Here is a 12,524-nt window from a genome sequence, read left to right as displayed (position 1 = left end):
CTCAGGCGACTTGAGAATCTTCCAGCTTTTTCATGTTTGAAATAAAAATTCATTCCAAAATTGGACAGAGTTCTAGAATGTTTTAGTTTACATAGAACAATTTTTGGGGGGTGGGGTGGTAGTACCACTGGGGATTAAACCCAGGACTTAAAATGAAAACTTACATGAAAGACTTCTGGTTTGAAGGCCTACGACTACACACAGAATCTCTCTATTAGACATACCACCAAACTGGAGGTCATTCCTAAACGGAGCAGCCTAGGTCAATGACTTTCCTGGCCTCCCCTCTCACCCATAAATCCTATGGATGTCACCCATTACGGATCACAAGGAGTGTTGTGACACACGTCTCAGTAGTAGTACCCTGTCACCATCTTCACCCTCATTAGGCATTTTCATTTGGGAGGATCGTAATCCAGGGGCACTAGCAGCGCGATGACAGATTATAATCAGGAGGCACAAACACCAAACGCATCTCATGGGGCGTAACGACGGCCACAGCCACTTCTGTGACCAGGCTACCACGACCTTCCCCCAAATTTAAGAATGTGTATTCTGGAAACCTGGTCTGCTTCTGAGCGCCACCGGCTTAGGGGGCGCCGGGCAGGGAGGTTGGCTCCCGCAAGCCGCGACCACTGCCCGGGACAACAGAACACAGCTGGCGGGAGCGGTTACTTGGAGTTGGGGGAAGGCCAGCAAAGGCTCGAGGGACGAACTGCTTGAGGGAAAGCAGCGAAACTAGCCCAGCCACTCCCGAGCCCCGCTGCAGGCGGGAAGGCCACGCGCGGGACCCGGCGGAAGAGGCGGGGCGTGGAGGCGGAGCTTGCCCCGCCCCATTGCCGCCCTCGCGCTAGGCCGCGCTCCCCGCGGGCGATTCTGATTGGCCGGCTCAGTCCCCTGCGCTGATTGGACGCGTGGGCGAGGCGGAGGAGAGCCGTGCGCAGCGGCGTGTGTGGGGCCGTGTGCAGACCCGCGTGTGGCGCAGGCAAGGACCCTGAAAATAAACAGCCGCTGCTTTGCGAGTCGCCTTCCTGGGCCTGGGTCCGAGTCTCCACCGCTGTGGGCAGCTCAGACGCCGAAGGTGAGGGATTGAGGGTGGAGGCCGCGCTGTGGAGGATGCGGGGTTGGCGCGGCCGAGACCGACGGAGGGCCGGAGCTGCGAGGCGCGATGGCGGCCGCACCTTGGCCTGTTCCCTGCTGCGTCAGGCGCGGGGCTCGGCCTGGCTGCCTCCTGGGCCTTGGTTTCCCGCCCGCCGCTGATGAGCGGCCGTGTTGGCCGTCCTTCGGCGGGGGAACTCAGAGCCGGTGCGTGGGGGGCCTCGCTCGGCGCCCACGGCCGCGCAGGCCGCAGGCGTGCGACGACGAGGCCCGGCGCCCTTGGGGCCGAGGCGAAGAGGGTCGTGGGCGGGCCTAGCGCCCAGGGCCAGTGTGGCGGGAACTCCTGGAACGGGGCGTTGTGCGGGCAAGGGCGCCTGGCGGCGGCGGCGGAGGTCCGCAGGCCGACCGCCGGGTGGAGGCCTGGCGGGCCATGTGCCAGCGGCTGCGGGGCCTCAGGAACCGACCCGTGACGAAGCCCGCGCACGCCGCTGTAAGGCTCAGGAGTCTGGATTCGGTTTTCCATACTGCCAACCTTTATTCCAACTGATTTCTTGTCATTTGTATTCCTAAACGGCCTCTTCTACTCTGTTGCTCAAAAGACACTACTTTCTCCTGAATCGATAAGATTCAAGTCTTAGGTCCTCAAACTCTATTACGGGGCGGGCGGGGGTGGGAAGGATTCCCAGTTTGTTAGGCCTTTAAGGCCATCTCGGCGTCAGAAGTCTTTGCCAATATTTCTCGGATTAAACGGATATAAATTACAAGCAAGCCTCGGAAGTAGAATTGGCAAAGGTGAATCTAGTTTTTCATTAGCGTGAAAACGTGTTTTAGAACGGTCTGATCGACCCCGTTTGGGTTTGGGTGTTGATTTTATAGGTAAAGCTTTAGCTTGTTGCCACATGTCAAGCACATGGCTTCAGCTACCAGACCCTTTCAGAGGAAGTGACTACATCTGGTCTTGAGGTGGGGGTGGGGGTCTTGGGGAAAGGAAACATCGCACAGCAATCGTCTGATTTCAAGTTTTTGCAATATTCTTGAGGACACAAAACAGCCAAGACACTCAACTTGTCTGCATTAAAGTAAAAGGGAATTAAGCTATATCCTCATTTTGCCCCCAAATTAAGTTTTAGGAGATAAAAATCCCCATTTCCTGTTGTTTGACCGAGTTTTGGAGAGAATTACTCCAATGATTTAATCTTTGGGTTAAAATTTCCAGGTTAGCCATTTGCTCCTAGTATGTATTGAATGTAAGATTTTAAAAAGACAGATGAGCTGTAATACCCTATCGCGCAATTATTTAATTCTGAAAAAACTATTTAAAGAATTTCCGTGGTTAAAATGCAAGTTATCGCCGGGCGGTGGTGGCGCACGCCTTTAATCCCAGCACTCGGGAGGCAGAGGCAGGTGGATCTCTGTGAGTTCGAGGCCAGCCTGGTCTCCAAAGCGAGTACCAGGAAAGGCGCAAAGCTACACAGAGAAACCCTGTCTGGAAAAAACCAAAAAAAAAAAATGCAAGTTATCAAATTGTGACCCCCATAGTTCTAGGTACTTTTTTTCCAACTTGTTAAGCTTGCTTCTTGTCTACAAGGAACTCTGTTTACTGGACTATAAAGGGAATAATTTATTGGAATCCCAAGGGCTGAATTAAAGGCTTAATTTTACCCCCAAATTACAGCTCCTGGCAACAGGTTTTAAAAACCTAACAGTATTGTACCTATGTACTTACCTCCTACTTCATATTAAAAAATTCTTGTATTTGCATTATTCCTTTTCATATTGATAGCAAGAGATAATTTATTTCAAACAGATGTGTAGTCTGTAAAATGTTTTCAATCAAATTAGTGGAAGACCAAGGGCTTATATTCTGGCAATTGAACAACTGCAGTGGGCAAAAATAACTTTTAAAGTATTAAAAATTTTGTAATGATTTATGACGATTATTTTGGCCTTTTAGAACCTAATAAAATTATTTGGTAAATCACTGCTGGAATGATTGCTCCATTAGGTAAATACTTGCCCAGAGAGTTTGCCTTCCTCTTCTAGCCTCCTGACAGTAAGTTGAGAGCCAGAAGACTAATACCAAGGCATCCTGGCCAGCTATGTGGAGAATGCTCTTTTCCATACTGCCTTACTTAATGGGGCTCTTATTCTGGCAGTGTCTAATTTCAGGTTGTTAAATACTTGGGATAATAAAGTGAACTTAGGTCTCAAATACAGATTGCAAATCTGAATTTGCAATTTGTACATTAGGAATATAAGCCAGGTGTGATGGTATAGGTCTATTTCATTCCAGCACTTGGGAGGATGGGCAGGATTGTAAATAAATTTGAGGCCTGCCTAGGCAACAGTAAAATTTTGTTTTAAAAGGGCAGGGAATCCAGGAGTGGTGGCACACTCCTTTAATCCCTGAACTCAGGAGGCTGAGGCCCATCTCTCAATTTAAGGACAGCCACCTATACCTAATAAATACCAGGCCAGCAAAGGCTGTCTGAGACCCTATTTCCAAAGTGGGGGGAGGGATGGAAGAAATAACAAGGGTTACAATAATCACCTGGAGTTGACTCTATAGTTACAAATGAGGGTTTTTAGCTAGTGAAATTAAGTTGAGTGTTTGTGTATGTTTGACAATCAGGTTTAAGAGAAAAAAGATTTTGGTTAAAAAATCAAGAAATCGCTGGGCGGTGGTGGCGCACGCCTTTAATCCCAGCACTCGGGAGGCAGAGCCAGGCGGATCTCTGTGAGTTCGAGGCCAGCCTGGGCTACCAAGCGAGTCCCAGGAAAGGCGCAAAGCTACACAGAGAAACCCTGTCTCGAAAAAACGAAAAAAAAAAAATCAAGAAATCTCTGTGAAAGATTACTGGGAATAAATTTAAAATGACTCCAGAGTCTTAACTGTTTAGTTTTTATTTCATTTATCTAAAAGAGAGAATACTTTTGTGCATTGGAATTCAGATAATATATAAGAAGCATGTATGTATATGTTTCTTATCACTATCACATAGCCTTAATTTTACAGAGATTTAGAGGCAAACTGTTGACATCTTGTTAGTACTAGGGTCTGCCTGTATGGTTTTAGTAGGTAAGTCATTTGTTCTCTGTGATCTGTTCCTTTTCTTTGTTTTTGTTTTGTTTCTTTTGTTGTTTTGTTTTAGTGAGATGGGTATCTTTGGCTGTCCTGGAACTCTAGACCCGTTTGGCATCCAACTCAGATACACTGGCCTCTGTCTCCCAAGTGCTGGAATTAAAAGGCGTGCACCACCACCACCACCACCACCACCACCACCACCACGCCTGGCCTCCTTGTTCCTTTATTAAAGGGACCAAGAATACATACCTTGGAGAGTGGTTAACATAATAGATTATATATTTATGGCTGACATGTTAGGTACTCAGCTATTCATCAAGACCTTGCACAGGTAGTCAGGACAGGCAGAAATGAAATGGATGTAATTAACCAAGGTAAGGTAGTGAATTGTAGAATAAAACAGTCCCTCCCTTTTCTTAAGCTATTTTTCATCATGGTGGCCAAAATCATGTACCACACACACTGTATCTTGCTTCCTTTTATTATATCTAGTTTATTTTTATTTTTTTCTGTTGAGGTTCCTTAGTGGCACTCTACCACTGAGCTACAGCCTAGAGATGATTGTTTTATTTATTGGAATTCCTATTAGTCTTGACTGTATATAGTTTACTGGTTTTGGTATAAATGTATTATTGAAAATGAAGACAAATGGCCAAAAGTTCTGTTATTTAATCTGTAAAGCCTGGGTATGTTCAAAAATCTGTAAAATAAGCAAACTCTTAGTTTAGCGTACCTGGCGTCAAAGTGAGTCTTTTCCAAACTCAGATACCTGAGCTTGATGCCTGGAATCCCTGTGAAGAATCCCTGTGAAGGTTGAATTTAGAGAGCTGACATATGTAAATGGTCTTCTGATTGCAGGACCTTCCCTGCCCAATACATTTTTTTGTGTATGTGTGCCTACATGAGTTCATGTGTACCATTTGCATGCAGTACCATGTGCATGCAGAATTGCCTAGAGGACAGAAGAGGGTATCAGATCCTCTGCTAGATCGATAAATGATCTTAACCACTGAGTCATCTCCAGCCCGTGTATATAATGCTTCTGCCTCCCCACCCCTCTTTTTTGAGACAAGGTTTCATGTAGCCAGTGCTGGCCTTGAACCTCTTGCCTCTGCCTCCCAAGTGCTGGGATTGCAAGCTAGTACCACCATACCTGGCTTTATTTTCTATAATTCTAATTTTGAAAAGATACTTGATTTCTAATACAGAATTCATTCTGTATTTTTGGTAAACTTCATCACTTTCATCTAGGAAATTGACTTTAAAACAAGAAGCTTGAGTTTGTGAGAGTTTGAACCACACAAATCTGAGTTCCAATATATCTGTAAATATCCTGACTTGAAGACTTAGGATACTTCGATTATACAGGGGTCATAAAGCTTTAACAGATGTTTGAAACTGAGCACCTATAAAGTAAAGGAATAACAGCCATGGAGGATGTGGCTGGAGTAGTCCATATTGCCTTCAATTCAAATCCAGATTCTCCTTCAGTGTCATTGCTCCCAGCTAGACATGTGTCTTTGAGGTAACACGTGCTTACCCTAGTTAACTAGTTAACCTGGGTTTAACCATGGTTGTTCTCCTCCACCCCCCAGCTGAGGACCGAATTCTGGGCCTTGTGCTTGAGAGGCAAGCGCTCTACCACTAAGCTAAATCCCCAACCCCAACTATGGTTCTAGAATCTTTATGCTCCCAAGATACATCTGTGCAGCATAGTTGATAGCTAGGTTATTAGCAAAAGGAAACGAACAAGTAGAACCTGTTGCCTAACAGTGGTGGAATGAGTATTCTGGGTTTGGGGTTGATTTTTGTTGAGACCTAGTCTCACCATGTAACTGCTATATTGTTCTAAATATTCAAGATCATCCTGCCTCAGCCTCCTTATGCTGCAATTTTTTTTTTTTTTTTTTGGTTTTTCGAGGCAGGGTTTCTCTGTGTAGCTTTGCGCCTTTCCTGGAACTCACTTGGTAGCCCAGGCTGGCCTCGAACTCACAGAGATCCATCTGGCTCTCTTATGCTGCAGTTTTAAGAATGTACCTGCCACTGTGCCTGATAATTTTTTTTTTTTGTTTTTTTCTCTCTCTCTCTGCCTCCCCCTTCCTCTCTCCCTCTCTCCCTCTCCCCCCCCCCTCTCTCTTTCTCTCTCTCTGTTTTTATATTTTTATGTGTGTAGCTCTGGGGATAGAACACAGGACTTCAAGAATTTTAGGCAAGTGCTATACTAAACTACAGTCCTATCCCATATTGATATTTTGTGTAGCACTTTATGATCGAAATCCTACAAAGGTCTGAGTTCTTAGGCTAATAAAAAGAGCATGCATGACAAGTTACAGTAAGATGGAGACCTGGGTGCTAGCTCATTTTAGTTTTCATGGTGGAAAATTTTTAACTATTCCAGGGTTGTTAGATAATAATAACAACTTTTTTTTCCACCTAGAACTTTCTTGGTTTACTCTCTCTACGGCACTATATTTTGTATGACTGTTGGTCTGCATGGTTGTGTGTGCCATGTGCATACCTGGTGCTACTAGAGGCCAGAAGAGGGTGTCCAGTGTCATAACTGCTGAGCCATCTTTTCGGCCTGGAATTAGGTTTTGGTTTTTTGTTTGTTTTGTTTTTTTAAACAGAGTGAGCCTTGGTTCCTATTGGAAGCAAAAGCCTTGGCTCCTAAAAATCTGCTTTCATAGGATCATACCTGTGATTTGAGAAAACTTAAGTTACAAGTGACTGTACCCTTAATGAGTAGGTAATTGAAAACATTACCATAGTGGTAAATTAGTGATAAAGTAACTTGTGATAGAAAACATTTACTTAATACTTTCCTGTTGGTATTGGATTAGATTGGGTTGGGTCTATATAAGATACACAGTTGCACAGAGCAGAAAGGACTTAAGACTTCCCCACTGTCCCCAAAAGCCATGCTATATAACTATTAAAAGGATCACTATATGGTATGCTGTAGTGATTCAAAGGTGAACTACTTGGCCTCAGCCCTCCACTAAGCATTGTTAGTGTGATTTGGCAGCTGTTAACAAGTACTCCGGATTTTAATACAAATTCCAAGCTGGAAGATGTGTTCAGGTTTTCTTAATACACTTGGTATTGAAGTGGCTCTTAAAAGTTAGAAAAGGGTGTGACAAGTGAGGGGACTGCAGAGAAATCTAATAGTCACGAGTAGTGAGAGTCATAATTCTCAGCTGTGTTTTAAGTTTTTATGAGGAATGATCAAAATCTCTGAAGACATAACTAGATACATTTATTTGTATATACGACGAGGTATTTGAGTTGCCTGGCCAAAGAGAGAAGCCAACTTGCATGTACATTATAGACTACTGAGCTCACTGACTGTGGGTTGACCTTTGATTTCACCTTTTTGATAAAGAATCTGAATATATATATATATAGCCCAGGCTGACCTAGAACTCCGGATTCTCAGCTACTGTTCTTAGCTTGAATTTTTAAATTGGTGTTTCTTGGCAAAAGTAAGCCTCTATTTTTCTTTTTTGAGATTAAGGTTCCTTGGGCACTAGGTGTACACATAACAGTCATGCTGGCAAAACACTCAGGTCAAAAAATCTGGACCTAGAATGTGAGGTATTACTGGGATTATTAACATAAGCATGTTAATCCATACATGCCTCATTTAGAAATTGTACAGTTTTAGGGTTTTTCATTTGCATGTTAGTAGGTATGTAAATGACAAGTAAATATAGATGGGTGTTATTCTAGCTACTATAAAGTAATTCCAAGTGTTTGATGTTATTTTTTAATATTCCAGCTATGAGCAGCAACGAATGCTTCAAGTGTGGACGATCTGGCCACTGGGCCAGGGAATGCCCTACTGGTGGAGGTCGGGGTCGTGGAATGAGAAGCCGCGGCAGAGGTGGTTTTACCTCGGATAGAGGTATTTTTGTCGAATAAAAAATTTTGAAGCACTCCAGAATTCATTAATACCAAGACTGGCCTGATTATCCCAATTCTTTTCTTTTCTGCTAAAAATAGGGTTCCAGTTTGTTTCCTCGTCTCTTCCTGATATCTGTTACCGCTGTGGTGAGTCTGGTCATCTTGCCAAGGATTGTGATCTTCAGGAGGATGGTAAGTATTTAACACTTCATACTCTGGGAGAGATGTGTGCCTACACACAGCTTTGTGATGTTTTCTGGCTTAGAGGGTTTGTAGTATGTGGTTTAAAGCATGGCATTACTTTGTAAAGGTTTTATAGTCTTGGTCTGCTTCTTTTCCTTATTGTTGAAGCCTGCTATAACTGCGGTAGAGGTGGCCACATTGCGAAGGACTGCAAGGAGCCCAAGAGAGAGCGAGAGCAATGCTGCTACAACTGTGGCAAGCCAGGCCACCTGGCTCGTGACTGTGACCACGCGGATGAGCAGAAGTGCTATTCTTGTGGTGAATTTGGACATATTCAAAAAGACTGCACCAAGGTGAAGTGCTATAGGTGAGTCATTACGTTGGTGCTGGTGGAATGGGGGAACAAAACTCCATTTTTGTGGAGGTGTTGTCTGTTAAAGGGAGAGTGGAGAGGCTTATCAGTGAGTGCATTTGGTGAAAGTGAGAATAGCTTGTGAATTTGGTTCTCCTTCAGTGGGGTGGGTTCTGGGGATTGAACATCAGCCTTAGTGGCAGATGACTTGACCCACTGAGCAGTCTCATCTAGGTTTTTGTTTTGTTTTCTTTTTTTTGAGATGATTTTCCCTCCTTTGTGGTACTGGGTACTGGGTATTGGACCTGAGGCCTGAAACCTGGTAGGCAGGCACTGCCACTGAACCTAGATAAAGTTTGCAGTATCGGCCAGCGAGGGCTTAGTGGATGTCAGAGTACTTGTGCATGCCTATGTTCTGGCCCTGTATCCCACAATGGAAAGAAGAAACAAACTCCTGGGATTTGTTCTCTGATTTCTGTACATGATCTATGGTTTGTGTGTGGTGTAGTTACTAAGTGCTGTTGGGTGTATGTAAATGAAACCATGGGGATTAATTTACAATAGTAGACATCTTTGCTAATATTTTGACCCTCTCGATGGTTATTCTCTTATGACTAGGTTTTTGAGAACCTAGTCTTACTCTGTTCTGTTCTTAGTTAAAACATATAATGACCTAGAATCTTAACTGGGCATGATGCAGTAACACCCAGAGTCGTAACCCAGTAGTCTAGTCGTAAGGCTAGAACTGGTTGTGTTTGAGACCAGCTTTGGCTTATATATGAGACTGTCTTCAAAAGTAAAGTAGTTTATATATAGTCCTTTTAAGGAAGAAAGAACTTGTGCTAATATTAATAGCTTTTTGTTAGTATTGACCATTGATTTGATAGCAGTTTTATTTGTTCTGAGAAGCAATGTGAACTGAAATTTATTTATTTGTTTTTTTAGGTGTGGTGAAACTGGTCATGTAGCCATCAATTGCAGCAAGACAAGTGAAGTCAACTGTTACCGCTGTGGCGAGTCAGGGCATCTTGCACGGGAATGCACAATTGAGGCTACAGCCTAATTATTTTCCTTTGTCGCCCCTCCTTTTTCTGATTGATGGTTGTATTATTTTCTCTGAATCCTCTTCACTGGCCAAAGGTTGGCAGATAGAGGCTGTTCCCAGGCCAGTGAGCTTTACTTGCAGTGTAAAAGGAGGAAAGGGGTGGAAAAAAACCGAATTTCTGCATTTAACTACAAAAAAAAGTTTATGTTTAGTTTGGTAGAGGTGTTATGTATAATGCTTTGTTAAAGAACCCCCTTTCCGTGCCACTGGTGAATAGGGATTAATGAATGGGAAGAGTTCAGTCAGACCAATAAGCCCTTTGGGTTTGAGTGTGTTCCCATGTAGGAGGTAAAACCAATTCTGGAAGCATCTGGGCTTCCATAAATAACATTAATTTTTAGCATAATGACGGCCTTGGATTGTCTGACCTCAGTAGCTATTAAATAACATCAAGTAACATCTGTATCAGGCCCTCATAGAACATACAGTTGAGTGGGAGTAAACTGAAAAGACAAATGTGTTGCTGGCTATGCCAGAGAAATCGGGATAAAAGCCTAACACAGGAGCAGCTTCATCCCGTACAGATGGTGATGGCAAAGGTGTAGAACACATTTTTTTCAAAGACTAAATCTAAAACCCAGAGTAAACATCGCTCAGAGTTAGCATAATTTGGAGCTATTCAGGAATTGCAGAGAAATGCATTTTCACAGAAATCAAGATGTTATTTTTGTATACTATATCACTTAGAAAACTGTTTCATTTGCTGTAATCAGTTTTTAAAAGTCAGATGGAAAAAGCAACTGAAGTCCTAGAAAATAGAAAATGTAATTTTAAACTATTCCAATAAAGCTGGAGGAGGAAGGGGAGTTTGACTAAAGTTCCTTTTTGTTTGTTTTGAATTTTCATCAATGTATATAGAACAAAATGCCATATTAAAGAGGGGAATGCAGAGGACTGAAAGATGACAGTTTGGACTTTTCTTTCTGTGCTAAGTAATGTCTTCAGTAAGGAAAAGCTGGTGCCAGAAGAACACAATGACCCGGGTACTTTGTGCATTTGCAGGACTATAGAAAGTTCTCTGGGTCTGCTAGAGAGAGGTCTAGTGGGTAAAGGCAGTTTTTGCATAAGCTTGGTGACCTGAATCTGGTTCCAACATCCTTGTAAAGGTGGAAAGAGAACTGACTCTTGTTATGCTTGATTTCACATTTGCTCTAAAGAAAATTCTTTTGACCTGTTGTTACAATGGTCTTAGTTCTCTGTTCACTCATTCATAATTCTGAAGGATCTGAATTGTTAGATTCCTTGCCCCCATCTCTAGCCCCAAGAACCATTTGTTTTAATGCCTTCACTTTATAGATAATAAAAGCAAGTAGTTTAGGGTTAACCTTAAGCACCCTTCCTACCCCTGCTCTCTGAAATACAATTGGTGGGTTTTTTTTTCCCATTTAGTAGTTAATGGTCACCTCTCATTAACCATGGGATTCTTCACATTGGGTGCATTTTTTTTTTTTTATCCTCTTGTAGATAGTTCTGGTCAGTTTGTGATGTCTGTGCCTGTGACATATTTGCTCAGTTTTACACTGAAACTTGGTGTTTCTGCTGAGCAAGTGGTAAATTTATTTCTAAAAGACAGCAGCATAAGGAATGACCTGTTTAAACATCACTGTTAAATACGGTTGAAGCCTGGCCAAAAAAAAAAAAAAGCAAGCCTAGTGGGTAATTGTACCTGTTAACCTCAAACTGGAACCCATGTAAAGGTAGAAATAGAAAGCTGGTTTTCACAATGTCTGGTGACCTTCACACAAGCTGTGGCATGCATGCATGTGCACAATAAACCTTGAGGTTTGTGGTTTAGTGCACATGTGGTTTCTTTTCAGCCTCTGATCTAAAGTTGCAGTACATAAGGTTTGGAGGTCAAAGGCAATTACGGATTCATACAAACGTTCTTGTACATGCTAGGCCATGTGCTCTGATAACTCAGCCGTAGCCTTTACCTGTGTTTTGATGCCTTTGGTAAGTGGTTAACCAGTTCTATAGACCACAAGTGTTCCTTTGTAAAATACGGATTACTTTGCTCTTGATGGTGTGAGCATGTGTTTTGCAGGGTAGCCCAACTAATTTATAGACTAATTATAGACCAAGTAGGAGCTACTTGGTCTGTAATTCATGTAGGAATGAGGTTTAATTGGGAAAATTAACTCATGTGGTTTAAAAATCAACTGAAGGATAGCATTGTCTTCATAAATAGTTTTGTGGGATTTAGTTGGGAGTCAGAAGATTAAAACTTTTTTAAAACTGTAGGGTTTATGTGTATATATATATATATATATATATATATGCCAAGGTGTGTGTGAGGACAAATTTGTGGAGTTCTTTCTATCCTGCCTTTACATGGGTTCTGGGGGTTGACTTCAGCTTATCAGACTTAGGTGGCAAAGTACCTTTACCTGCTAAGCCATTTTGCCAGACTTGAGCAGCTTTTACCTCCACAGAAGCCTAGAGTATTTAATTTATTTTCTTTTTTCTTTTTTTCCCCGGAGCTAAGGACCTAACCTAGGGCCTTGTGCTTGCTAGGCAAGTGCTCTACCACTGAGCTAAATCCCCAAGGCCCCCCCCCTTTTGGGGGGGGCAGGGTTTCTCTGTGTAACAGTCCAGACTGTCCTGGAACTTGCTGTGTAGACCAGGCTGGCCTCAAAAATCACAAAGATCCGCCTGCCTCTGTGCCTCCCGAGTGTTAGGGTTAAAGACCTGCGCCGCCATGCCCACCATTGTTTTGTTTTCTAAAGAAATGTTCTGCCAGCCTCAAAACTTGGCAGTACTAATGCTTTAGCCTCCCAAATGCTGGGATTAAAGGTGTG

General features: G+C 43.1%; 1 protein-coding gene across 4 annotated transcripts; it reads left to right on the top strand.

The window, feature by feature from the left end:
• The first annotated feature begins 931 nt into the window (after positions 1-931).
• Positions 932-10,626, top strand: Cnbp (CCHC-type zinc finger nucleic acid binding protein). Of its 4 annotated transcripts, none has more exons than XM_052721866.1 (5): positions 932-1,081; positions 7,962-8,066; positions 8,186-8,278; positions 8,435-8,636; positions 9,567-10,626. In XM_052721866.1, exons 2-5 carry the CDS (start codon positions 7,964-7,966, stop codon positions 9,682-9,684), a joined length of 516 nt encoding a protein of 171 aa, XP_052577826.1. In that variant the 5' UTR covers positions 932-1,081; positions 7,962-7,963; the 3' UTR covers positions 9,685-10,626. The 4 variants fall into 4 exon arrangements, with proteins under 4 accessions (XP_052577826.1, XP_052577824.1, XP_052577828.1 ...); XM_052721864.1 differs by having other exon boundaries at positions 934-1,081; positions 7,962-8,087; positions 9,567-10,532; XM_052721868.1 differs by having other exon boundaries at positions 935-1,081; positions 8,438-8,636; positions 9,567-10,532.
• Positions 10,627-12,524: the final 1,898 nt, after the last annotated feature.

This window comes from Peromyscus californicus, unplaced genomic scaffold, assembly GCF_007827085.1.
Source record: "Peromyscus californicus insignis strain IS unplaced genomic scaffold, ASM782708v3 Scaffold_6__1_contigs__length_162567912, whole genome shotgun sequence".
Taxonomy (NCBI): Eukaryota; Metazoa; Chordata; class Mammalia; order Rodentia; family Cricetidae; genus Peromyscus; species Peromyscus californicus.
The sequence above is the reverse complement of the archived record's forward strand: the minus strand, read 5'-3'. Positions and strand labels throughout refer to the sequence as shown.

Excerpts from the sequence above, each read along its gene's own strand:
- Cnbp (XM_052721864.1), top strand. The coding sequence starts at position 7,964 with ATGAGCAGCAACGAATGCTTCAAGTGTGGACGATCTGGCCACTGGGCC. Across the intron at positions 8,279-8,434 it reads TTGTGATCTTCAGGAGGATG|AAGCCTGCTATAACTGCGGT; the intron begins GTAAGTATTTAA and ends TCCTTATTGTTG. Across the intron at positions 8,637-9,566 it reads ACCAAGGTGAAGTGCTATAG|GTGTGGTGAAACTGGTCATG; the intron begins GTGAGTCATTAC and ends TTGTTTTTTTAG.